Source organism: Periplaneta americana, chromosome 10, assembly GCF_040183065.1.
Source record: "Periplaneta americana isolate PAMFEO1 chromosome 10, P.americana_PAMFEO1_priV1, whole genome shotgun sequence".
In the NCBI taxonomy this organism is placed as follows: Eukaryota; Metazoa; Arthropoda; class Insecta; order Blattodea; family Blattidae; genus Periplaneta; species Periplaneta americana.
The window spans coordinates 11,485,462-11,512,953 of record NC_091126.1 but is presented as its reverse complement, the minus strand read 5'-3'; the positions used below and the strand labels follow the sequence as shown (position 1 = coordinate 11,512,953).

Sequence of the window (27,492 nt, the reverse complement as noted above, 5' to 3'; positions counted from 1 at the left end):
ATCAACTTTTGGACATACAAACTGAGACTTGTATTATTAAACTGGAAAGCACTGAAGGAAGTAACCGAAGTTTCAGAGTAAAGTCAGCCAAATGCAAAAGAAACATATTTTGTAAATTGTGCAGTTTCCAGGTAAGATTAGTAAAACCCTCGTGAATCAGTGTGCAATATCCGGGTAGGATTAGTGGGTCCCTCGAAAAGCGGTGTGCAGTTTCTGGATCAAAGTGTGCAGTTTCCATCTACCCATTAATTCATGGGTCGCTACATCCACCATCTGAAAGTAATAGTGACCTCATTCCTCAAAATGCCTGTTTTAGACTGTAAAATATTCATGTTCCATTGACACGGGAATTTACACTTATTGGAAAACTATTTACACAATTTTACTGTACCAGCCATATTTAAATGCCAAAAATTTTGTAGGAGATAATCAGAACAATACAACTAATTTCTTACTAAATTGCTCTAAGTTGGTGTTCCTTGCTCCAACATATTCCTAATGTGTGAGAAATGTCTGAAACTTCAAACAAATTAATCTTGTTAATGCTGAAAAATTTAATGTTTTTTAAACGCATTTAGTTATAGTTTCAGCATTCTTTCGTCAATTATTTAACAATGCTGTATCAAGTACAGCTATCGGTGAAATTGGGATAAGAGATATATAGTACATGGTTATCTTTACTGAAAACTTAAAAGACAAACTAAAAGTAAAAAAAGAAAGAGAGAAAATTTTCGTAACAGAATGAAGGGAAATATGTTTCCAGCTAGAAAATGCAAACTGTGTGCCAGTAATGAAAACACTGTTTATAAACAATATCTATTTGGAAACAGAACAGCCATAAAACCTCTGATATTCATCTAAATTGGCATTCAAAGGGTCTATGAATACCTTAAAGGATTCAAATATTTAACAGTAAGTATTAAGATCCGTGCTCTGACATCACTGCGTGGGAAAGTGATTTGTATATCATTTTAATAATGGTTTCTCAAGTACAGATTTTCTGCACTAATGCATGGGAAAGTGATTTGTATATCATTTTAATAATGGTTTCTCAAGTACAGATTTTCTGCACCAATGCATGGGAAAGTGATTTGTATATCATTTTAATGATGGTTTCTCAAGTACAGATTTTCTGCACTAATGCATGGGAAAGTGATTTGTATATCATTTTAATGATGGTTTCTCAAGTACAGGATTTGCTGCACAACCATTATTTTATAGACGAAGACACTACCAGTGGCATAAATGTCCACAAAAACATTTCTAAAATAATGTCTTCAGTGGTTCAATAGCACATCAGTGATGAACCAGCATCATTGCAATATATCACTTTTTTTAAGAAATCATACAAAAAGCTTGTGTACTACGTTGTTCCTACAACCCAGAACTGACTCCTCACAGTATTGTCTCTCTGGTTCCTCAAGCATTCACTTTCTTATTTAAAAATTCGTAAATTATTACATTCTCGATTTAAGGCATTGTTGCAACTACGAGCAAGACTAGAAAATAAAATCTGCTACAGAAACTACAGAAAACAGACTATTTCAAGTAATATGTTAAACGTGACTGTTTCAAGTAATATGTTAAATGAAGTCACTTGTTTAATTCAATGTATTTAAGAAAATGTTAACTATTTCATGAAATTCCTTCAATAAAATCAGAAATGTCTTTAGCAATCATGACCATTATAAGTGGAGAACTATCGATAATGTGGATGCTCTCAAAAAAATGTTTAAATGTGATGAGATTTTAAGGAATGCTTTATCGACAAAATGAAAATTTTAAGTCTTGTGGCAATATACAGGTTGTAAGAAATATAACTGTGCAGATCTTATTGGCTTATTCCTTGGGTAGAGTACAACAAAAAATTCTAACACCATCTTAGTCCCAAATAATTTTGCCCTTACTGTTAAGACACTTTATTCGATAAGTACAATCTGTACAACTATGATTTTTAATCTTTTCATTAGAGAAACTGACAATAGTTTACTCTTTCGCAGTTTTTTCAATAAAATGGATGGTTTTCTTGCAAATTAAATAAGATTAACACGTATCATAATTTCCTGCCATTAGGAAATCTAGCAATGCGCTGCAGTGACTAGGGGCAGAATGTTGCTATTCACACATGTTCACGCATGTGTGTTTTTGTAGGTGTTCTGGTGATGCGCTGTTGCCAAACTTTCAGCCTAATTTTCTAATTAACCATGCACTTAAATTGCAAAATGCATTAGTTTATTTTATTTTAATGTATTATATTGCCCCTTTCAATCTGCATAGTTATATCATTTCCATTCTGTATTTATATGAAGATTTTTTTTAGATAATTCAAATTCATTTAATTACTATTTCTATCCAGATGTCAATGGAATTTGGATCTTAGCATGAAGTAATTGCTCATAAATTCACAGTAAGAAATAAATAACACTGTATTTTCTTAATCTATGCAAGTTTTCAACTACTGTTTGCTGTTATTCCTCTTGAAAGAAATATTACAATATGAAACACATTTTCTTCAAGAGGTTTGGACTGTATTTTTTAATTTGTAATTCCTTTGTAACTAAAGTAACATGTGAGGAAATTCATATAACACAAGCATTTTGATAAAGCATAATCATGAAAGTACTTGGACATCAGAAATAAGGAACAGTGCTGCCACCAAGCAGTAAATTTTGTTAGTACAAGAACTCTCAGCGAAACATACTGACACAATTGTTTTTACATTTATTTATTATTTGCTGGTCACTACTTTTGTCTATAATAGGAGGCAAGAAAATGTTAGTTCAGAACTGGAAACTCAAATATTAACATCTACTATTCAAAGAAGAATTTAAATCAATGCACAGTTTGCTTAATTCCATTACAACTTTAATATCATGAAAAAATGTGAAAATATGAACTCATAAGAACGTTCAACGAAATAATCTTATTGCCCTTCTTTCTTCAGTTAGTTTTTTAGTTATTGCTAGACGGTAGCACTTGCCTATGACTGTGATTGGCCAGTTTGTTTCATGTTGGTGCTTGTCACACATAGGAAACTATCGAGAACACATTAAAATTACCCATAACTCTCGATAATTGTGACTATCAATAGTTCTCCATACTTATAATATGATAATATATACTGTATTGTATTGTGACGTGTTGTTCTTCATTTTTTGAAACCTAAAGTATGCAAATTATGAACTGAAGTAACAACTTTGTTGCATGTCAGCTTACAAACACACAAATGTGTCCATAATTCTAAGTGCTACCCCAACTGACTCAAGTGAAGATATTCATTTGGGTGTGCATCAACATTATTTCCATTCTAATGTACATATTCACAACTTAATCAGTTTACTACTAATAAAATGTAATAATTTTCGTCTTTTACTGAACTGCAGTTGATCACGAGGATCCAGAATACAAATGAATTGTGCAGCAATTGTATTGTTTAAACAATGAATTTAACAAATATAGTACTAAATTAGATATATAAAACTTTATGCTTTTACAAACACAATAATAATTATAGTAATTGTTGTAACACACTTCCCATGATTATTATACAAACTGAGAACATATGACCTGATGAACACCATAACTATTTTCCCAGAGCGGACCACAAATCATTGAAACGCTCAGGAAAGAATGAGAGGGAAGCAGCTAGTTCCAATTAAGCTCTTTACTAGCGTTCACATTTCACAAATTGTATATATTTACTCAAAAGCATGTATGTGCTCATAATATCATTCACATCATTTGTCCAGCATCTCCAGTTGTGTTAAGTGTTCACACGTTTGGTATGACTAGTAAACGTTCACAGAAACAATTGATTACGAAAGTTAGTTGGTAAGCTATGAAAAAGGTTAGTAATAACTTATGACTTCTGCCTCAAGAAAATAAGGAAATCAATAAGAATAAGAATAGCTATATAATTTACATCATTATCAACCAATCAGACTGTTCTCAATGCAGAGTAAGTTGAAAAATTGATTTGTCAGATACTTTATCTGGGCATACTCTTTCATTTTCAATGACCAGTGCATGATTATGTATGTAAGCCATGAGATTAAGAACCACAAAGAATGCCTCAATTTTCTTTATAAAACATAATTTTCTTCACTTTTATTTATCTTTAATGAATTGAAGCACATATTAAAGTATGACTGCAAAATCTGGACAGGTAAGCAAAAATTAATATTGGAAAGGAAATTTTTGGAACAGTGAAGGATTCTGTTACTGGAGAAATAAAGATGAAATTTGAAACAAAACATATTTAAAACAACTTGAACTGACAAAAATAAAATCAGATGCCTCAAATGGATTGAATATATGAGATCTACAAAACGAAAGATGATTAGACAGCTGGTGTGAAAAAATTCTGGAAGAAAAATTAACATTGCACCATTCAGAATTTGATACCTTAATAACTTAAGAGATTATCTCCTATTCTCTCTGTCACTGACAGAGTTACTGTTTAAATAGACGTAACTGAAAGTTTATAAATGCAAAAAAAAAATAAATAAATAATAATAATAAAAAACAAATAAATAATAAATAATAATAATAATAATAATAATAATAATAACAACCAATTCCCATTTCCATTTGTAAAAATTGCTTTCGGTTCTATACAAGTCATACAAAGTTTGGAGTGAGACGTGAAAGTGCTTGCAGTAGTCATGACATTTTTTTTTTTTTAATATTATCAAACATTACAAAGGAAATTGTTAATATCGAGGTTTAAAGAGTAAGAAGTGAATTATAGTAATTCTATAAAATTAACTTGCAAACAAACACTAGACATTAAAACAAGTAATGTGTAAAAACATAAAGTGATCTAGATCTACACAATTCTTTTGAATTATACTCTCAATGATAGGAAAACTAAAAGTGTTATTATGAAGACAGGTGAAATATTTTTAATTATTATAAAAAATCACATTTTGCAACTCACGAAATCGAGAAAATTTTAAAAAGTGCTTTTAAACATGTTTTAACATTATTCCATTCATATTTTTGTAGGTTAGGACTGGCGAATTACTCGCAAAAATGGTAAAAACCGCTGAAATTCATTAATTTTATCATATGATTGTAATTATTCGGGATTTTAACATATATTTATTCAAAATTTATATTTTTTTATAAATTTCTCAAATTTTGGTTAATTCAACATTTAATGCCAGTTTCTGTCATTGGTAAGAAATAAGAACTTCATGAGCATATTCCGAATCTCAGCGCTGAGCATCACAGTGTTCGGAATTTCAACAATGACATCACTGATGCTCCAACAGTGTCGCACCGGTTTCATCAGCTTGCAGAGGTGGTGGCAGTTGCCATCAGTGAATCTGATTGGTTCTTGTATAGGGCAGGAATTAGCAGACGAATGACATCATGCAATGTTGTGTCATGGCGGTCTGTTCTGCTTTGGTTCTGCTGTATTGTTTGTAATGAGCACAACGTAAAAACAATATGAGCGAACATGTCAACGGACCAGTTATTACTACCGGTTCAAGAAATAAATTGTTTATGCTCTCTTTTCTTTGAACGAGATGGCAGTACAGAAATTTCGCAAAATCTTGCTAGCATAGCACAGACAACTTGTACAGCTGCCATGATAGCCATCGAACCTTCCAGCAATTTTGTTCCTTCAGTAGAACCTCTATTATCCATGGTAATGAAGGGGGTGGACTGAACGGTTGATTGAAAAAATCAGATAATCCGTACCATAAAAGATTATGCAATTTCCTTCATGGTCTTGTATTTACCTCGCTAGGTAGTGGATTAGAAATTCACTAATTTAAGTCTGGTTGTCAACGACGGAATTTTAAGGGGCAAGGAAGCCCTTCCTAATGACTGTCTCGAAAATACAGTAATAAAGGAAGTCTCATGTTGTAGATTTACATACTTTTTATACTTTATCCGTGTTTTTTTTTTTATTAAATCACGCAGTTGTAACTCCAATCTCGTATTCTGATTTGAGATGAGCCACAGTTTCTATTTCTCAAACCATTCAATTATTTCCATTTTTTCGATATTTAGCACAACACATTTTCTGTAAACACCTGTGGAAGACATTTTATGATTATACAAGTTATATTATAGAAAGGCAATTCGAACAGTAGATAATGCTGTGTAACGATAAAGGCTTGTAATAACACTCTCTAGCAAGAACATATGTAGAACCCACTAATATGATGTACAAAACAGTACTTCATATGTTATTTATTTCTGAAGAAAAAAAAAGAGCGAGAAATAGACAGTCAGATAATCCGCCAATCAGTTAATAGGGTGACGGATAATCGGGATTCTACTGTATTTTGCTGCAGCATGACGTCATTGTTGTCCACATGTCCGGTGAGATTCGGAATACGCTGTATGTTAGAAGTTTGCAGTTTTGGATTTATGTCACCAGATGGCATGTTACACAGGTTCATAATTCTACTGTATGACACACTTGAACAGATTGGAATATTTTCTTCACCACTGTGTCTAATGTGCAGTCTTCAGGAAGAAATAAACAATCATGTTCAGCAATGTCCAGCCATTTCCTCTAAATCCACTGTGTGTGGTAAATATTGTACAGTAATAGAGTTAATGATTTTATTGCCAAGAACTCGGCATTAGTTAACAACAATAATTCTACCGTCAAATGACAGAGGTTATTGTCAGAGAATTGAAGCTCAGACAATTCATGCTACTGTTTCGCTAACAGATCACTGAAATGGAAGTTCATCACTAATCGGCATCATTTTCTTTCTTTTCTTACCAGGGATCTCCCTGTTCTTGACTATCCACTAAGTTTGATGTTGGAAAAGGACGTGATGCCTCAGAAACTAAATTTAGACGAGCATGTTAAGCAATTTTCCCAAGATAGCATGGAAAGGTCAGGGGACGTAATGTTGTGCAGTTTCTGTAACAAGCATGTGGCTTGGCAGATGTCAGATGGTGTAAAAAAACGTTAGACAAAAAATACTCATTTACTCGTTAATGTTGTGAAGAAAGATTTAGCTAAAGGGGCACTGATCCCAGAAGGTGACTATACTGCCATGCTGCAAATCAAGCCTAATGTTACCAATATTGCAGACACAGTACACAAAACTGTACTATAGAAATTCATCAAACATACTCAAGCAATACAGATCTCAGCCATTTCGGCAAACTGGGAATTCCAATCAAAAAGTCTTTTCTTAGGAATATTTCTTTATTATTAGAGTAAGACATAGATAAAACTCTAAATTTAAGTATTCTCATGTTTTATTTTCAAAAGCAAATCCAAATCTCTGTTTTTCAAGGAGCTATTATTGAAGAAATATTTTGAGAGTTAATTTCAGAGCTCCTGGATCAAGCCATATTTTACTCTGTATTATATTATTTCTGCCACTTATTTTCAGTAGTTTGGGTTAATAACTATTAATCTTACAGTTCAAGTGAATATTTTGACTTAGAAGTGTCACAGTGGTTTTGAAACTGGAAAAATGAAGGATATTAACTCATCTGTAACATTCGTGACAAAATATGTGTAACATCCGTGCCATGGAAGAAACAGCTATAAAATATTTACCGATTATATTTTTGTGAACTAATTGGATGCCATGAGATTTGCATAGCTCTCACATGAACACAGTGAGGTGTGAAGTGAGTTCACAAATCTTGTAACATCCGTGACAGAAACTTTTCATTTTCTGCAATAATAATAAATTTCATTCAAGAACTTTTTTTCTGTAAAATGATACTGATCAGCTAAATTGATTCTAATAATAAAAGTTGACAAAAGTAATTTCATTTTCAAAATATAAAGTTTAAAAATGGTAAAAATGTAACGTGTAGCAACTGGAATGACTGATCTGCACTTCGAGGTGTTCTCTCCTACAAATTTAAGGGGACACTATGGTGAAATAATGGTGAAAAATTAAGAAAATCGATTTAAAAATTTATTGTGGCTCTCTATTTAGACCGAGCTCAAAAAGCTAATTAATTTATGTTCCCATGACTATTTTCAAGCTTTTGAGCTAATATGAATAAAAAATTGTGACACAAGGAGCCTTTTTAGTGACGTCAATATAAAATACATTTATAAAATATCATTTCAAAACTATTAGCGTCAGTGGCACCAAATTTTGTACAGATGATAGTTTTGTAGGCATGTTTATGTAGTTTAAAATTCATAAATCTTGGATGAAAATTGTAAAAGATTTAAAACTCACAGAAGTGTCCCCTTAATGCTTCACCTCATTCTTCAACTTTACTATAAACCCTCTGTCACTCAACTAGTGTCGTCAACGCCCAGCAATTATAAACTTGTGACCTGTGTATTGCAGTTGAGCTGACCTGAGGAAATACCTCTAAAGCAAGTTTGGCTTGCTTCAATTCTTTCTATACAGAAAAAAAGAGCTAACTACAGTAAAATATCTCGTAACCGCCACCCAAATAACTGGGGGAAAAAAAAAAAGTTTAAATCTGCCACATTGCCACAGTCTGGGCCGTCAGTTTTGCCATATTAGGAAGTTCGTTTTCAGTGAATATTCTAACCTAAAATTAATGTATTATTTGGGTTTTAATAAGGAAAAACCCACACAGTTTCTGTTTATTTAGTTATGTTCGGACTGTCAATGTTGCCACATTGGGAAGTTGGCACGAACTTTCATTTTCAGTGAATATTCGAACTAAAATTATAAATTAGTGTATTATTTACGTATTTTAATAAGAAAAATACACATAGTTTTTATGTTTATTTAGTTATGTTTGGTCCGTCAGTTTTGCCACATTAGGAAGTTTGCACGAACTTTCATTTTCAATGAATATTCAAACCTAAAATTAGTGTACAGTAGAACCTCTATTATCCGTGGTAATGAAGGGGGGTACGGTGAACGGTTAATCGAAAAAATCGGATAATCCGTACCATAAAAGTTTTCATAAACTAAGTAGCTACATAATATTTTCGTAATTTCCTCTATGGTCTCTTGTAATACGATAACTAGTGGATCAGAAGTTCACTAATTTAAATCTTTTTTAGCAATTCAAGTTTGATTTTCCGATGTCAGTTATTAAAACATTATTTATTGTACTTAAGTCTGGTTTTCAACAACGAGTTTTTAATGCTCAAGGAAACTCCATATGACGGCCGTCTGTGGAAAGATAGGGATAGTAGAGGTCTCATGTTGTAGATTTACAAATTTTATACACTTTATATTTTGCTTTTCATTACCCTAAATCACGCACAGTTCTAATTCCTATCTCGTATTGTGATGTGAGATGAACCCCATTTTCTCTTTCCCAAACCACTCAATTACTTGCACTTAAAACCTACTTAAAAAACCTACTTGCACTTTTTTCCGTAGTAAAACATGTTTTCTTTTGACACTTGTAGAAGACATTTTGCATAGAAGTTAAACAGTACGGCCACTCGAATAGTTAGACTATAAAGTGTAAGGGTAAAGGTTTGTAAAACACACTCTGTAGAAAAAATTCGTGCTACTTTAATGTACAGTACTTCATATTTTTTTCTGCGAGAGAGAAAGACAGTCGGATAATCCACCAATCGGTTAATAGAGTGACGGATAATCGGGGTTTTACTGTATTATTTTTGTTGTGTGATGTGTTGTAATAAGGAAAATCCACATAGTTTTTATGTTTATTCAGTTATGAACAAGTGATAGAGAAATAAGCTTCAAATGCTGCAGTTTCAACATTTGGCACCATGAAATATTATGAACTCTTGTTTTGCATAATACCGGTATTTATTCAATTATCTAGAAAAATCTCGTATCCGGAACTAGCCTGATCCCTTTGGTGCTGGTTAAGAGGGGTTCTACTGTACTGCATTGGCTGACAATCTCACACAACCTCTGCACTTTATATATGGATATTAGTACACATTTTATTACAAAAGAGAAGCACAGCAACCTTTTGTATGGTTCATTTTCTGTGATCTATTTGACGAAACAGCAGTATATATGATCACCATCCTCTGCACACAAAATATATCTGAAAGGACTATAAAAAATGCCACATCTGCATAAAATGCTATTGGACAGGAGAAATAGCAGAAGAAACAGGAAACTGGTATGGCAGTACCAAAAATGGACAGGCAACAATTTTAAATCAACCTATAAACACAGAAAAGTTTTGGCATCCAATAAGCCAGACATGGTGATGGAGAGAAAGGGAGATTATTTAATTGTAAATTTTATAATTTAAAAAAAATAGCGGGAAAACAGAAACTTTACAAGGAAGGAGGTTGAAATGATCGTGAAATATGAGGAACTGATACCGAAATTTTCGTACAATACACAAGTATGTGGAATACCACTAATTATTAGCTCAACTAGAATATATCATATTTACTACAAAATTATCAGAAATATGTCTCCAGGGAACATAGTGCCACAGAATTGCAAGACATCTCTATTGGAAATTGTGCACATATTACAAAAATACAAATGAAAAATTTAATTTGTATTAAGCCTGGGTTCAGACGGTGCTAGTTTCTGTGATGGATTCCAAGGTGGCTGTGCTGATGGCTGCCCTGCGTGCTCACTTGCTGGCTCCAGTGTTGGCTACGGTGATGGTAGTTGTTCTCACGGAGCTGGTTCTTTTCACAGTTCAAATTTGAAAATCATCTGCTGTTTCATCTGTTGCCAACACTCACGGTCAAAAAGATACTAATCCGTGAGTGGAAAACAACTGAAGTCCTACATTAACAGTAGTAAATGTCGTAATAAAGTAATTAAGCCATAAGTGCAAAATAGCTAAAGTCTGATATTTAATTGTTGTTTCTTAGAAACTAAAGAATATATATAAAACAGGTTTAGTTGGAAAACAACGAACATGGCAAAATGGTTTCAGTGGTGATATTATATGATCATCTTTGGTTTCAGTCTGCAAACCATCACGAAAAATAGCAAGGAACCTACCCTCGAAATCCAGCAAGCTAGCCATCCAAGGAGCCACCAGAGCGCATTACTTCCAGCAAGTGAGCACGCAGGCTACCCATCAGCGCAGCCACCTTGGAATCCATCACAGAAACACGCACCGTCTGAAACTGGGCTTTAGTTATATAGGAGTGTCTGCAAGTATGATTTTGTAATTAGAATATCTGACTGTGAGAATGAGTGGCACAAGGAGCATGGGAAAAGGGAGGAAGAACAAGAATAAGAGTGATGGGAGAAAGCCAATCCAGGAGTCGGGAAGTGAAAATGGGGGAGAAAGTGATAGTAATAAGGGTGGGATTGAAAGAAGTAATTTAGAAGCCTCAAATGCATTGTCTATTGCGGATGTTGAAGATTTTAGAAGTATGATGGTAAAAAAAATTCGAGAAATTAAGTCAAACGTTGAGTGAGTCGATGGGGATAACAAAAGGTGGTGTAAAACATGATGGGGGAGACGAGATTTGATAGCACGATAAGGAAGACAGGCAAGTGAAGAAAGTGCAAGCTACAAAGGGGGAGAGAGGGAGGGAAGGAGTGGTCAGTGAAAGAGGTAGAGATCAGTGCTGGTAACGACCTGTTTTACTAACGTGAAAAAAAAAAAAAGACAGACAAGTGAATAGTATTTTTAGAGTAATGAGTGACCAATATTAGTGAACTAGAAAAGATCGAGAAAATAGTAGGAACTGTCTGGTGGTACTAAACTAAATCAATACCAAGGCATCAAAGTAACGAAGGTGTGAATAATAGGAATTATTTGATAGTGGAAAAAAGCTGTTATAACAAATAGTGAACTGAATAACGAATCACCCATAGAAATGAAATGGTATAAACAATAAGGTATATGTGAAATAGTGAATAGCAAAATAAGATAAATTTTATATAGACGACGGACTGAGCAGTAGGAGGGGAGATAGCTAGTGAGAATAGAGTAGTTTTAATAAGGTGTACTGCAAAGAAGTGTTATTTGTAATGATTGTTAATGGTGGTACCATATACGTGAAAATATGAGGTCCACAATTAGGCCTACATGTAAGAAATGCTGTGACAAAATATATATCGTGGGGTCACTCCATGAAAATGCGACATTATCGCGAAAAATAAAAATCTCACGAATCTGCTTGTTATATGTCATTTTTTTCGTTATGATCAGAATTTTTTGAATCCGACAACACTGATTGTGTAACAACATGCGGGAGAAAAAGCACAAAGAAATCTGTAGTTTAAGAGCGCGAAATTATCTATTAGAAATCACATATTTGAATGCACATTTAAGGCAAAAAAAATCATTACTTATTTATGTTAAATTAATAATGAAGTGCTGACCTTTGTTAATAATTATACTGCATAGAAACTGTAATACAATGATTATTTCGTGCTTGATTACAATTATTACACGGAAAGGTTGAGAGTTCGTGTGTCACGCTCAAATGGACATTCGTTTATATTTCTTCAAAAACCATTTCATTTTTTAATGTTTCATAAATATAAAAGTGAGACACATCACATAACATACAACTTCTTATATGGACAACATTTTGATTTATATACAAATTCTACAAGAAAAACACGTGACACACGTAACACAAAGACTGTGACACACGAACAAAAATGTTATGTTCGTGTGTCACTAAAGTTTATCCTAAAATCCAGTCACAATTTTTCTTGTTATTGGAAGTCTTTACACCTAAACATAAGTAGTAGTGGAATTTCAAATACTTATTTTTTTATTTAGATAATTGTGTGTGTGTGTGTGTGCACACGCACCTGTGCGTTTTTTTTTTTTCAATGTACATATAGGCTACTGTAGGTTAAACACTCTTGAAAATATGTGTTCCATAACTGTTGTAAGGGAGAAAGGAACTGGCCATACTACCCCATTATCTCCTGGCCTAGTTACCTCATAAGTGGTGCCTACTTGGTATCACTTGTGAGGTTCACACCTGTCTTTGGACAGTTGACTAAACAACAATTGTTGTAAAAATATAATGTGTAGGCCTAAAATTAGCATATGACATTTCATTTATGCCTAAAGTTCGTATAAAATATTTATTATTTTTTTAATTCCTTGAATTGGTTTATGTTAATTTATTTCATATAAAAAACAAGCTTATACAGTACATTTTTATGGTAATTAGATAGCCACAATACTAGGCCTATGTATAAATAAATTGGTGTAATTATTTGCACATTAGGTAAATGGTACTAAATTTCTGATATTAATTTAAAATCGTTTTATTTAATAACATTAATTAACTTACCCTAGATATCATTTAGCAATTCTAAAAGATAGGCCTTTTTAAATCTATATTAACTTAGCTGTTCTATTGATATAAATATTTATACATCTTGAATATTTTTTGACAGTATTTTCAAGAATTTAAGTTGGGCTGATTACTTGGTTGGGTTTTTTCCGAGGTTTTCTCCAACCGTAAAAGCGAATGTCAGGTAATCTATGGCGAATAACATAGTCTTTGATACAGTGTCATTAAATGACCAAGTAGAAAAAAAAAAAGACATAAAATATATATAGGTCAAGTTACAGAAGCTTGTGGTGGCGAAGAATTTGAAGTGTCTGTGATGTCCAAGGAAGAGAAGTACTACAAATTTAAAAGTGTATTTTAGTGTAATCTAGTGTTGTTTTGTATAATAAGAAATGTAGGCATAGTCTGTCACAAAAAGTGATGTATTATAGTGCATTTAAAACAATTAGTAACCAACATGACATAAATGTTCGTGTGTCACAACATATTTGCAATATTCTATTTCTTAATGGCACTGTTAATTTTTTTTTTTAAAGTTTGTGATTTAGCAGTACATGTACTACACAAGTGTCTTCATTGTTTGGAAAACAACTGAATGCATTTATGTCATTTGGCACAATAACATGAACATTTTCCATTTTGGTAATAAATCAAGTGGCAAGAAAATGTTCGTGTGTCACATTATACAATATTTCATATTTTTTAATTGATTAAATGGCGATCTTACTCGTGTTAATTGTGTAAGCATGTGCGGCTTACAGCTGTTTCATCGCCATTTAATCAATTATTTATATTCAAGTGTTAAAAGTAGTGTACGGAAGATTCAACATGGATCATATCTTTTACAATATTAATTATTCTTTTTCATTACAAATTTGTGTTTATATTTAGGAATGCTTATGTTAAAAGACAGTAATGTCTTTTTCATGAACTACTAAGTATTTAATTAAATATCCTGCGAAGATCATAGTTAGTTACTTCAAAAATGTTACGTGTGTCACTATGGAATGACCCTCATATCAATTAAATATCATTAATACAACAGCTATCTCCTGGGGTATACTATGGGTTAATAGAAATAATACTCTCCTGGATGTGAACGTGGTAGTGATACTAAAACAATAATCTGGTGATAATCATAATTATGATAAAGACGGTGATGAAAATTAGTGATACAAGCTAGTAAATGTGTACATACTGAATGATTTCAGAAGGTCCCAAGATTGTACGTCCAAGTGGAGTTCCCTGAAATGCCATTGAATGAAGATGATCGAAGACAACTTCCTGGAGGTTGCTCTCCACTTCCTGCATCTCACGGAGGATCACGCCCCTTTCTCGTTCAATTTCCTTTTCGCCTGCAAACCAAATGTTTTAATGACGCAAATACAAAACTGATCTCAAGACACTTTAGAATCACAATTTTACATTGATTAAAGTTCATGTTAACATTTTGTTTGTTAAAAACATAAAATTACTTAGTCATACGTTAAAAAGTGTTAGATTTTTAAAAAGGTATACCTTTGACAGACGGCCCGTTTCGACGTGATGTCATGTCTTCCTCAGTGTTCTAAGATGTTTAACTGTGAACTTTTTGGTGTGATATGAAATTTCCATATCTGTTTCTACTGGGTGTTCAGTTCAAAGTGTGTCATGGCTCGCTGTATGCAGTCATGTGGCTAGCCGATGAGCCTAGAGAATTCAATCTTCCTACACTTCCGCAGAGGCGTATTACCTATGTGCCAGAGAAGTTTCCTAGCAAGTACGGCGTTCATTCTGAAGAGTACGTCCCAATACGTACGGTACCGCTGGTAGTAGCAGGAATGTGAACTGTTTGGAAACTGAGTGAGTTTTTTTCTTACTATCGGGATATAGGGAGAGGGTCAAGACGATTACTTACGTATTCGTTGACATTAACTTCGACGGTCAACATGAACACGGAGCATTTGATTTGTGTTGTGGAATGTTGCCGTACGCAACCAATGATATCAAATACCCTGCGTACGACTTGCCCGTGCAAAACACAGTTCGAAAAAGGTTATAGTAGCACAAAGACCGTACAGACCGCCATCTGTTGTTACGACGTTCAAGTTATACCATACACGTTCTCAAGTTCAGATTGAACGCCTTGAATAACAGGCAACTTCTCTGACATAAAAGCTGAAACTCGCTTCAAATCGCTGACTCAAAACAGTGACGTCATGACACACTTTGAAATGAACACCCAGTATATTATTGTAGTCATGATGTAGGGTTTGGTTATAGCTTTAATATGTTCATTATATCTTGTGTGAAAGGATCTTCCTGTCTGTCCTATGTAAAAATGTGGGCAACTATTGCATTTTAGTTTGTAAACTCCAGTTGATTTATATTTATTTGAAAGTTTTTCACAATTTTAATTTTAATTTTGATTTTCAACTTCATTCACACAAAATCATATCCGATTTAAAAAAATGAAATGTCTGAACATTAATTTATGCGAATTAATGATATTAAATGATTTTAATGCAAATTTCTGAACTCAATAATTGCTACAAGCTGTATTCTTTGGCAACATACAACCTACCTCGTTTTCCTCACTATTGTTTCTGATGTATGGAGTGACAAAAACAACAAGTCCCCCCCCCCCACGAAGATTTGAACATATGTTTTTCGAAACAACACAATATTTTCTACGTATTTCGTAAAATGGGAAGATAGTAACAGTAACGCTGCCATTAGAACATGCTTCAATGCTTTTTTATATTTTGGCATAAAATCTGTAACGACTAGCCATATTACTTTCTATCCAGAATAGCTGACATATAAGTCATTCTAAGAAAAAAATTATTTTCTTTTCAAGGTAACTGTAGAAGCGGAAGCTGCAGACTGAAAATGTACGAGTTGACAATGTAAGCTTTTATTAATATTAGTACTCTAGTTATTATTGGTATTAACACACAGAATCGTATTTCAAACACTTGACAATATTACAAACGTAAATGAGAAAGGTTCATAGAAAGACCTCATAACTCCCTCAAATAATAATATCGCATAACTGTTTGACAATGAACTCCAATTTTCTAGAGCTTACAAAATCATCCACAATTCATTCTCGTCCACCAAACCTACATGTTCCAAAATAAATTGTACAAGAGAACAAAAACATACCTAGTTTTGAATTCTGAATAATATCGGCAAGAATGTCAACAGCCTTTTGTAAATCATTTTTCAAACATTTAGCATAAAATACTGTTTGTTCCCTTGATGTGTATGCATTCAAGTGGGCACCCATATTTTCAATTTCCAACTCGAGATCTGTTTGTGATCGCTTGTCTGTCCCCTGTAAAACAAATCAAGCATTAAATGTCAGCAACAATATTTCAGAGCTAGAAGTAGTACAGAAATGTTCCAGTTTTCACAATATTGAGGAATTGTCATTAGATGTAGCCTCAAATCCATATTAACATAAGTGTATTATAATAATTGGGGATCATCAGTGTGGTTTTAGGCGTAATAGATCGGCTACTGATCAGATTTTTTGTATTCGACAGATATTGGAGAAAAAATGGGAGTATAAGAGTACAGTACATCAGTTATTCATAGATTTCAAAAAGGCGTATGACTCAGTTAAGAGAGAAGATTTATATGATATTCTTATTGAATTTGGTATTCCCAAGAAACTAGTTCGATTAATTAAAATGTGTCTTAGTGAAACTTACAGCAGAGTCCGTATAGGCCAGTTTCTATCTGATGTTTTTCCAATTCACTGCGGGCTAAAGCAGGAAGATGCATTGTCACCTCTACTTTTTAACTTTTCTCTAGAATATGCCATTAGGAAAGTTCAGGATAACACAGAGGGTTTGGAATTGAACGGGTTACATCAGCTTCTTGTCTATGCGGATGACGTGAATATGTTAGGAGAAAATCCACAAACGATTAGGGAAAACACGGAAGTTCTACTTGAAGCAAGTAAAGCGATAGGGTTGGAAGTAAATCCCGAAAAGACTAAGTATATGATTATGTCTCGTGATCAGAATATTGTACGAAATGGAAATATAAAAATTGGAGATTTATCCTTCGAAGAGGTGGAAAAATTCAAATATCTTGGAGCAACAGTAACAAATATAAATGACACTCGGGAGGAAATTAAACGCAGAATAAATATGGGAAATGCGTGTTATTATTCGGTTGAGAAGCTTTTGTCATCTAGTCTGCTGTCAAAAAATCTGAAAGTTAGAATTTATAAAACAGTTATATTACCGGTTGTTATATATGGTTGTGAAGCTTGGACTCTCACTTTGAGAGAGGAACAGAGATTAAGGGTGTTTGAGAATAAGGTTCTTAGGAAAATATTTGGGGCTAAGAGGGAAGAAGTTACAGGAGAATGGAGAAAGTTACACAACGCAGAGCTGCATGCATTGTATTCTTCACCTGACATAATTAGGAACATTAAATCCAGACGCTTGAGATGGGCAGGGCATGTAGCACGTATGGGCGAATCCAGAAATGCATATAGAGTGTTAGTTGGGAGGCCAGAGGGAAAGAGACCTTTGGGGAGGCCGAGACGTAGATGGGAAGATAATATTAAAATGGATTTGAGGGAGGTGGGATACGATGGTAGAGACTGGATTAATCTTGCTCAGGATAGGGACCGATGGCGGGCTTATGTGAGGGCAGCAATGAACCTCCGGGTTCCTTAAAAGCCAATAAGTAAGTAAGTATATAAATAAAACTCTTGGAACATCTTTCTTGTGAACATAATACAAAGTTGAAATAACGATTTTTGTTAATCTAATGGCAGGTACGCTACTCTGCACCAGTCACCCAACGTCCCCATACAGGAGTAATATGCAAAAGCTGTATTTTTCCTTGCCACCACCTTAGCATTGTCCTCAATGCATCATGGAGGCAAACTACATAGCATCACATGATGACAAATGGAAAAATAGTGAAATGCCTACAGGGGAAACTCGAGTATTTGCGATAAAAGAAATGAAGTTGTGTAATTATTTACTTCAGCAATATCATTTGTACCAGTGGCGGCTCCTACATATTTCTTAAGAGGAGGAAAGAAGTTAACAGCGCAAAATTACACCTTGAGAGAAACATGCTACAAATTAGCCTACATGTATACATGTAAGACCAGGTAGTGTTAGGTTTGGCCTTCCCTTTTGTACAGCAATAATCTGTTTTTGTAAACTGAGTTTCCTAAATTGTCCAAAATATAATATGTTTTCATTTCCATTCATTGTTGAATAATTGCACAAATTAACAATTACCAGGAAATTCACAACCTCGCAGCATTTTTCGCGCACACTACAGCATCACACGTGTTGGAAGAGACTAGTTACTAACACATAACCAGAACCGTTTTACGGAAATGGGAATGAGAATTAATCTGTTAGGAAAGGGAGAACACTGCACCCACCCACGTGGTCTGTGTTGCCACATGTACATTTTACAAGTTCAGTATCACATGCTTTTGAAGAATGTCAGTTCTTGTAAAGTCATACTACCATTATTGTTCAAAGCTGCCGGTGGCCGATTAATTTTTTATGTTAAAAATAATGTAGTTTGCAGTACTTTCAATTGCAAATATATCTGTATAAAACTGACAACTTGGCTGTTGTCCTGTCTAGTAGACAATGAATGGAAGTGAATTTCAGAGGCCAAAAAGATCTGCGATACTAACTTAGAACTACTTCCTCTTTGTTTTATATAAATCCAACTTCAACTTTCAGATATCCTCTAAAGTTTCAAACCATGAATAGTAGCTTATATAAAGTGCAATGAATAAGATATTTTGATTTATAATTTGTCTATGTGTGTTAACTGCAGTAAAGGAGGAATGGATTGACTTTCCTCCACACAAACAATCTCGCATCCTTCTCACAGTTTTCTAGCAGCACGTGAGTGAACGTCATTTAAAACTCGATCAACTGAGGTTTTCTTATAGCTGTGAACTTAAAAGTTATCGAATCTTCCTCGAATTTCAAGGCATATATTTCATTTGGTATTTACTTTCAAAAGAAGAAAAATGTGAGGAGGATGTTCCTCCCTTCCCTCCCCCGAGGAACCGCCACTGATTTGTACACACTATTTCTCTACTTCCTCCTGTGTGATTTGCAACTACAGACGTGGACAAATTATTAACAAAATTGACGATTTTTATGATAATTTTGTTTACAAAATTTGACTTTTCAATTTAGACTACAGTTGGCAATTTTGCATATTTCTATCATTACAATAGATAGAAATATGCAAAAATATCAACTGTAGTTTAAATTGAAGAGTCAAATTTTGTAAACATATATAATAAAAATCTTCATATTTTGCTAATAATTTGTAAATATGCAAAAGTGTCAACTGCAATTTAAATGCAAGTGTCAAATTTTGTAAAAATATAAATTAAAAATCTTCAGTTTTGCTAATAATTTGGAAATATCCAAAATGTAAACTGTATTCTAAATTGAAGAGTCAAATTTTGTAAAAATATATAATAAAAATCTTCAGTTTTGCTAATAATTTGTAAATATGCAAAAATATCAAATGTAGTCCAAATCGAAGAGTCAAATTTTGTAAAAAAAATTTACAATACAAATCTTCAATTTTGCTAATAATTTCGAAATACGCAAAAATGTCAACTGTAGTCTAAGCTGAAGAATCATATTTTGTAAAAACATGTAATAAAAATGTTCAATTTTGCTAATAATTTGTCCACATCTGTAGCTATACTTCAGACTACCCATCACTCTCCAGAGGTTAGGTTCGTTTGGGTAATGTTCACCCTGAAACCTTCCAACTGGACTTTCTCGACTTAGTTTTTGACAATGTATAATATTTGTCGCAATTAAAAACAAAACTATTTCTTTTTACTTTCACTGACAATTCACAACGTTCACATACCCCATTATTTATTTATTATGTCATTCACCACATTTATAATGCCCCTTCATTACGCCGTTGACAATGTGTATGTATCTAACGCCTACCCACTTCATTTGCGTGATTCAGATTCTGCATATTGTGGATAGATGACAGGATTATGACCCATTTTCAATTTGTACACCACTTTGGCGGGCTATACTGTACATGATGTGTATCTGTGAAGAGTTATGTCGTGTACTAGGGTGAGTGAATGTATAAGTGTTCGTGTAACTGTAGTGTAGGGAATTGGTGAGGCTCATGATAAAGATGAGGAAGAGAGAAGGAGAAACCCGGTGCCGGCACATAGCCTACTCCTGTCACGTAACACCAAGGGAGCCGCCAGGCTTAATGTTCTCATCAGATGGAAGAATCACTATCAACTGTGAAATATGCCTTCTTTTCATATGCACTGTGGTGAGATCTGGGATTTAACCCAGGCATATTGGTACACAATTTAGCGATTAGAAGTTATGCACCACCACCTCTCCTAGACTCGAGGTAGAAAGTTAACACGAAAATTTCTGATCCCACTGGGAATCGAACCCAGGCCTCTGCTCTGGAGGCAGATACACTGCCACAGTGCTAACTCAGCAGACTTGTTAATATTATGCTGTCCATTTCAAATATTATTTTCTCTGAATTTCTCGAGAAAGATATGAGGAACACCTGAAATTTTTCACGCAACTGCTACAGTAGCATAGGGGTAACGTGTCCGACCGTGGATCTGAGGCAATGTTGCTAAATGAAGTGTACAGAAAGTTGCCAAATGGTAGTTCAAAAATCTCTAGATTCTTTATTATCAACAGAGAAAATTTTATTTTTTGTCGCTAGAGGGTGCTGAAAAAGTTGCTAAATACCTATTTCAACAATATGAAAGTTAAATTGTCGCCGTAAAACAGTTAAAAGTCGCTAGATTTAGCGACAAAGTTGCTAAATTGGCAACATTTAATTCTGAAGATGGATGGAGCGAGTCGATCTCTGGTAAATATTTATAATTAAAAAGTTATATGTAACTATATGTCATTGTTACAGGAACATAGAGATAGCCAGAGAAAGAAAGAGAAGAGATTAGGAAGACTGCAGAAAAGGGAAGAGAGGACAGTGTTCACATTGAGCAGATGCGAGAGATATCTAGCAATCAAATTCTTAATCTAACCTGTAATTCTTTTATTTCCTCACAGATAGCTACCCTCTTCCACTCTTAAACACCAATCTTTCTGCTTTGCCTGAATGCTTCTTGGAATGTCAGAATGTGGGGCGGTAGTTCACATGTTCGGGAGAATTACCCAAAACCTTGTTAATTGCAGATGATAAACAGGTTGTAAATAAATATGTTCTTCTGACAATATATAAGTTATAATCAACCAACCATACTCCAACGACTTTTATGCGTCCTGGATTGAAAGTACTGACTCTTCATAGTGTACAATGGAACATCATTTATATTTGTATCAAGCAGACCTACTCCTGCATATTTCTATTGTATAAACTTTAATGTAATTAGTTTAAACTGTCCCATCTTCTACTTACACGCTTTCCATGTATATATTTTCATGTTTCTAACTATTTTCTTACATTTCTATGACATCTGAAACTAACTTAGATTTAACAAACATAAACGAGTATTAATGACTTAAACAGTAACACTTATGATGAGATTATATTCCCAAATCTCTTATTGTTCTATCTCTAATGACATATACTGGTATCAAAAGGAAATTAATTAAAATGTCTCTAGCTTCCAATAAACTAACCAACCAAATGAAACCTAACTTTGAAAGATCTAACACAACTAGAATTCTCTACCACTTACTTCTCAACTTGTCCAAATTATTTTATTCTTAGGTAGCCTATATATTGTAAAACTTATATACAAAACTCTGTTGTTTTACATAATACAATGGAAACAAATATCCCTTCATGGTAATGGAAACAGTACTGAAGTTCATGTTACCTTTTCTTAATTTCACAAGAAAATCAGCAGATTTGTCATGAGACATTCTTACAGTATATAAATGAATTTATGACATATTTATATTACTTCAAATATTGGCTTGTAAATGATGTACATCTGATTCAAAAAAATCCCCAAGACTGCTAAACTGGAGAATTACCACAGTCACTTTGAACCGTGCCGTTATGTTTACCACCAAATTTAACTAAATACACAATGTCGCCAACATAAGAACATGACGTTGGTGTGTGGTGTAGTTGGAGGGAGAAATTTGTTTTTTTTTCTCTCTCTCTGCCTTCTTCATTCTGAACATTACTGAGAGATAGCACCACCGTTAGCTACAAGGTGTATTTGCTCAAATATATTGCAAGTAGATTATGTGACTTATTACGTGGCTTGGATGAGTCTCGGGACAAAACAGTTTTGCTATATTTCTTTTTTCTCTCTCTGTCTACCTCCTTCGTTCTGAACATTATTGAGAGATAGCACCACTGTTAGCGACAATGTGTATTTGCGTAAATATTGCGAGTAAATTATGACGACTCGCTTAGATGAGAGGCTCGCGACAGAAACAGTTTTGCTGTAGCGCATGCGTGGACCTCTCATGCAGTGGGAGCATGATCGTTACTTGAATTTATTTTCGCGTGTACATTGCAAATTAAATGATTGAGATCCCTTCTTGCTCCAGTTACAGACCTTGCATATACGGAGGTTAGGTTTGGTTAGTTCAGGTTTTTATTAGTCAAGTCCGCACATGCGCAGGCAGGTAATATCCTGTCGCGAGCCGCACGTGATAAGTGATACGAGGTCGAGGAATAGGAGGTTAGGTTAGCTTTGGTTAGGTTAGTTTAGGGATAGGGAAGTGACAGGAGATTTTAACATGAAGTTCATTTACATATTATGTAATATAAATGTTATTTTCATGTATTTGACGAAACTTTTTAATTTTAACATAAAATTTGATTTCATTCGTCCATGTAGTAGTTTAAATTATATGACAGTTTTTGATTCGTAATATTGATAAACAATAATAGACCTATAATGAAAGCGGTGAATAATTTCATGACCCCTAATTTTTTTTTTTCCGTAAAAGGCGTGGTATTTTTCACTAGGCCAGAAATAAAACAGCAACGCGGTCATAATTACGTACTTTACGCTTTGCCGAACATTAACCGGAAATTTACTTTCCGTCATTTTAATGATATTCCGTGAAACACGCCTTTTTTTTTCCTGTTCATTTCCTTGTGATAACCTACTTTAAGATCTTACTACATCTGCATTTTCTTTTAATGCATTCAAAAAACCGACATTGTAGTACATAAAACCTTGTACTTGACTAATGGAGTGAATTATTTAAGAATATAGTCGCGAATTTTACTACCACCATTTCGATTGTCTTTTGTTTGACACGGCTCGGTACGGCCAGCGAGTAACGTTGACTATCGACATTGCTCTGCCGTGGGTATTATCCAGTTGTTCCCCCCAAGACATAGTAAAACATTAATACAAAACTGTACTACATTTTAATACCTTAAAGGCCATATGTTCCAGAAAGTGTGCAACTCCATTATTTCTTTCCGTTTCAAACCTCGAACCGGCATCAATCCACAGACCTACAGTGGCTGTAGGTGCACCACTATCTTCAGAAGCTACACGCAATCCGTTCTGAAGAGTAGTCAGTTGGGTTGGAGGGCAGTTGATCAGTGCCTGCCTATAATTAACTTGTTTGGCTGGTGCTGTTGATTGCCATTTGCAACCGCCCTTTAAGAAAATGCATAGTGTAAAAACAATACATATACGGTAGATGATTCGGATTCCCGATGATTCTAAGTAAAACTATTGCATCAAATTATAACAAAACTTTGTGGTTTAAAGCAGCTAGTTACATTTTATCAAAAGATTAGGCCTATAATAAAGTGAAAAAAAAAACACAAATACAAGTTAATGAATAATGGATAAACTGTAACATTATTATTACAAAATATTATAACCAACAACACATTTCGAACGAATAATAGTAATAAATATGGAAACATTTAATATACACCTTTACCAAGCTGGTATTATTTCGCACCGAAGCACCAAACCTCAGCAGCCTAGTAGCCATTTTTTCCAAGGTCTCGAACCCAACCCAAGTTTCTTGGAAGTAGTCTCCAACCCAATCGATCGCACGCTCTATTTTATTTCACATAAATTCCAGCAGGGGCGCTAAAATCGCAATATCCAACTATTCTCTCTGATTGCACAAATAAAGAGGAAATGCGAACAAATGTGCATATAATATTTGAGTCTTATCTATTGTATTGCAGTTACGCTTCTTGTCGTTTTTATACAGAGTTGTAGGTGGTATTGTTCACATTTTCTGCCGTATTGTACACAGCTGATGCAATTGTTTGCCGCTGTGATTGCATTCCTTGCGTTTTTTTTTTAAGCAAGACGTAAAGCGCCGCAGCAAGACCGTTCTTTTATTACATTTGCTTCACCGTCGCTGCAGCAGCGCTGTAGCAAGCGTGCAGCAAATCAGAACTTCGCTTTACGAGTTTGCTGCAAGTGCTCTCAGGAAAACTGCTAAATATACTGCTTCCGTATAATACCTACACACCAAAACTGAAGCTAAATCTCCAAACTACAAATCAAACCTGGTGGTTAAATCAAAATTTACAATCACCTACAGATTTATATACTCTCGAAAACAGATGGCTACACTTTCCATGGTTCAGTAAATACAAGGTAAAAAGAAACGAAATAGTTTTAATTAATAGATTGAGGGTAAATCATACACTAAACCCGGAAAAATTATTTCTTTTTAAATTAACTTCAAATCCTTATTGTCATTGTGGAAATAGGAGGCCAAATAATCAACATCTTTTCTTTGAGTGTGAATTAAATAATGGACACAGGGAAAAAATGTATGAGGAATTACAGCAAAAGAAGATACCTTTACCGACTAATCTTAAAACATTACTAGCGTCGGCAAATATGGACATTATAAGTATATTAATCAAATTTATTAGACGTAGCGAAATTAAAGTATGAGGAATATTGATTTTTTATGACACCAAAGAAGATATTGTACTTCTCAGAGGATATCATGATAAGTCAGAGACTATAGTATAAATAATTTGAGCTGGCTACATGGACATTTTTTGGTGACCGAGGCCATAAAAGAGGAAGAAGAAGAAGAAGAAGAGTTTGCTGCACGATCCATCATGGCGGAATGTGTGTTTTGGTCTTTTGCAACGTTTATTATTGTCAAAATCGTCTAGTAATAATTCCATGTCATTATCATGGAAGTCGAAATTATTTAACATGTTTGGTTCTTTTAGGGTTAAATTTATTACGGCAGAAATAGAAGCCAATATTAATTGTCCACCATTTTGCAGTCAGTTGACCTACTTACGTTTTTTTTCGACCCTCATTTTGCTGCAGCAAAGGCATGGAGCGCTTCAGTGAAGCTCTTAAAAAAAAACGCACGGATTGCACGCTACATATTTAAGGTCGGGACAGCCACACATAGAGAAGAAGAAATGTTTTTCTTGAAGGACACTAGAGAGCTCTCCTTCCCTCAATATTCACGAAGAAAACCTAAGTCCCTATTTACACTTGCTATTTGTCGTTCGACTTACAACGCGGGCGCATGCGCAGTACGGATTTCGTTCCATTCCTTTCGACGTCTGCTGGGTAGGAGCTGTTTCTATTTCTGTGCGACATTTCCTAGGTGGGCCAGCCGAATTGACGCGACAGGACCCGAACATGTTTCGGAAAAGCAATAGCAGATAACTTTTATAATCAGCTGTTACTCTCTTTCCGCGCGCTTTGTAGCATCATGTCAGAGTGGAACAAAAACCAAGTAATGAAATTAATCAAGCTTTACGAGGAATTTCCATACTTTTATCACATCAGAAATAAGGACTATCACAATAGGATTCGGAGGGAAAATGCACTGGAGTTTATTTGTAAAAATTTGGAGTCTGTTCGTCCCTCCGACATCAAAACAAAAATAAAGAACGTCAGAAGTCAATATGCAAGAAAAAAAAATTAAACTTTCAATTCATTTTAATATAATAAATATCTATTGGACAATTTTGTTTCAGTTTGAAATCTGTACTGAGAACATGGAATAACCCTTTCTCCTGCCTTCCGGACCTCCATCTCCTTTCCCAGTCTCTCTCTCTCTCTCTCTCTTTTTTTTTTTTTTTTTTTGCTTCTCATTAGTGCAAGCTAACAAAACACTTGAAGCTGCAGAAGGTAAAACAGCTACTTTTTATTGTTAAAATCCATTCTGTTCATTTAAAAGGCTCGCCACATCATACACACGTTGCTCGAGCCACTGCCATCGTGATCTAGACCAGGCCGTAATGCAGGTTGTGTGACGTCACTCGATGAGTCGGGCTTTTCTATTTGAGTATACGGAGCTGAGTGAAATATATTACTTTAATGCGTGTCGGCGCTCAATTTTATTTAGTGTAATGTGTGTATAAGACCCCTTCACACTTCTTATTGCATAATATGTTGCAGAAATAATTACAAAACTGTGTTATTTTAATGTGAACGGAGTTTTACATGGTAACATAACCTGGTTGCATCAACATTTTAAGTTTGGAATGGAAGCTATTTTGAGATTTAATAAAGAAGAATTATTTATATTGTGATTTTAATTTAGCACATCTACCTTACTTACTTGTAGATACAAAATTTACCACAGTCCCTCCTATGAAATTAGTGTATGTACAGTTGTGTGTTAATCTGGTAGGTTAGATAAATACAATTTATTACAACTCAGTATAGTAGGGAACAAATAAATAATACAATTAAATTTTTATTCAATGTAATATGTGCATAAGTGCCATTTATGTGTTGCATAATGTGGCAGGAATAATAAATAAAACTGTTATTTTTATGTGAAGAGAATTTACCATGTTAACATAACCTATCTGCGTCAACATTTTAGGCTTAAGTTGAGAACGATAACGGTTTTGAGATTTAATAAAGAAGAATATATTTTTAGGATAAACTTCAGAACACGGTTACCGTCCTTACTTATAGGTAGAAAATTCACCACAGTCCCTCCTATGAAATGTACATATGTTATATTACTTAGTAGCGCTGAGGTATAGTTCCGGTAATTTCTGAACTGAAAACAGTTGAATTTATTTTTTGTCGAGATGCGTTTGATCCTATAAGCAAGGCATATTAAAATCCTGAACGAACCGAACTAATTTGTATATGCAAGATGTATGAATATCAAGGCAACTACCTCAGCGCTAGTTTAGCACTAGTAACATATTAAACTAATCAGACTTCAGACTGGAGTACCGTCTGAAACGAATAAATACAATTGAAGTGTAGACAAATTGCATTTATGAGTTATACGTAGCGTTATGCTTAATTATAATGCATAATTGCGAATATGGAAATAAGGCAAGTACTGATAGAATAAACATAACCTATAACTTCA

General features: G+C 34.1%; 1 protein-coding gene across 2 annotated transcripts in view; it reads right to left on the bottom strand.

Annotated features, from left to right (window-relative positions):
• UQCR-C1 (Ubiquinol-cytochrome c reductase core protein 1) overlaps positions 1 to 24,242 on the bottom strand; it is a 58,681-nt gene extending 34,439 nt beyond the window's left edge. The window contains exons 1-4 of one of the 2 annotated variants that reach the window (XM_069836847.1): positions 24,082 to 24,242; positions 23,565 to 23,795; positions 16,322 to 16,493; positions 14,373 to 14,529 (exon numbers count right to left, since the gene is read on the bottom strand). In XM_069836847.1, the coding sequence (XP_069692948.1) occupies positions 14,373 to 14,529; positions 16,322 to 16,493; positions 23,565 to 23,795; positions 24,082 to 24,141 (620 nt within the window). In that variant the 5' untranslated portion in view covers positions 24,142 to 24,242. The remainder of the gene's footprint in view (positions 1 to 14,372; positions 14,530 to 16,321; positions 16,494 to 23,564; positions 23,796 to 24,081) is intronic. The other variant, XM_069836848.1, reaches the window with a different exon arrangement.
• Between the last annotated feature and the right edge of the window lie 3,250 nt (positions 24,243 to 27,492).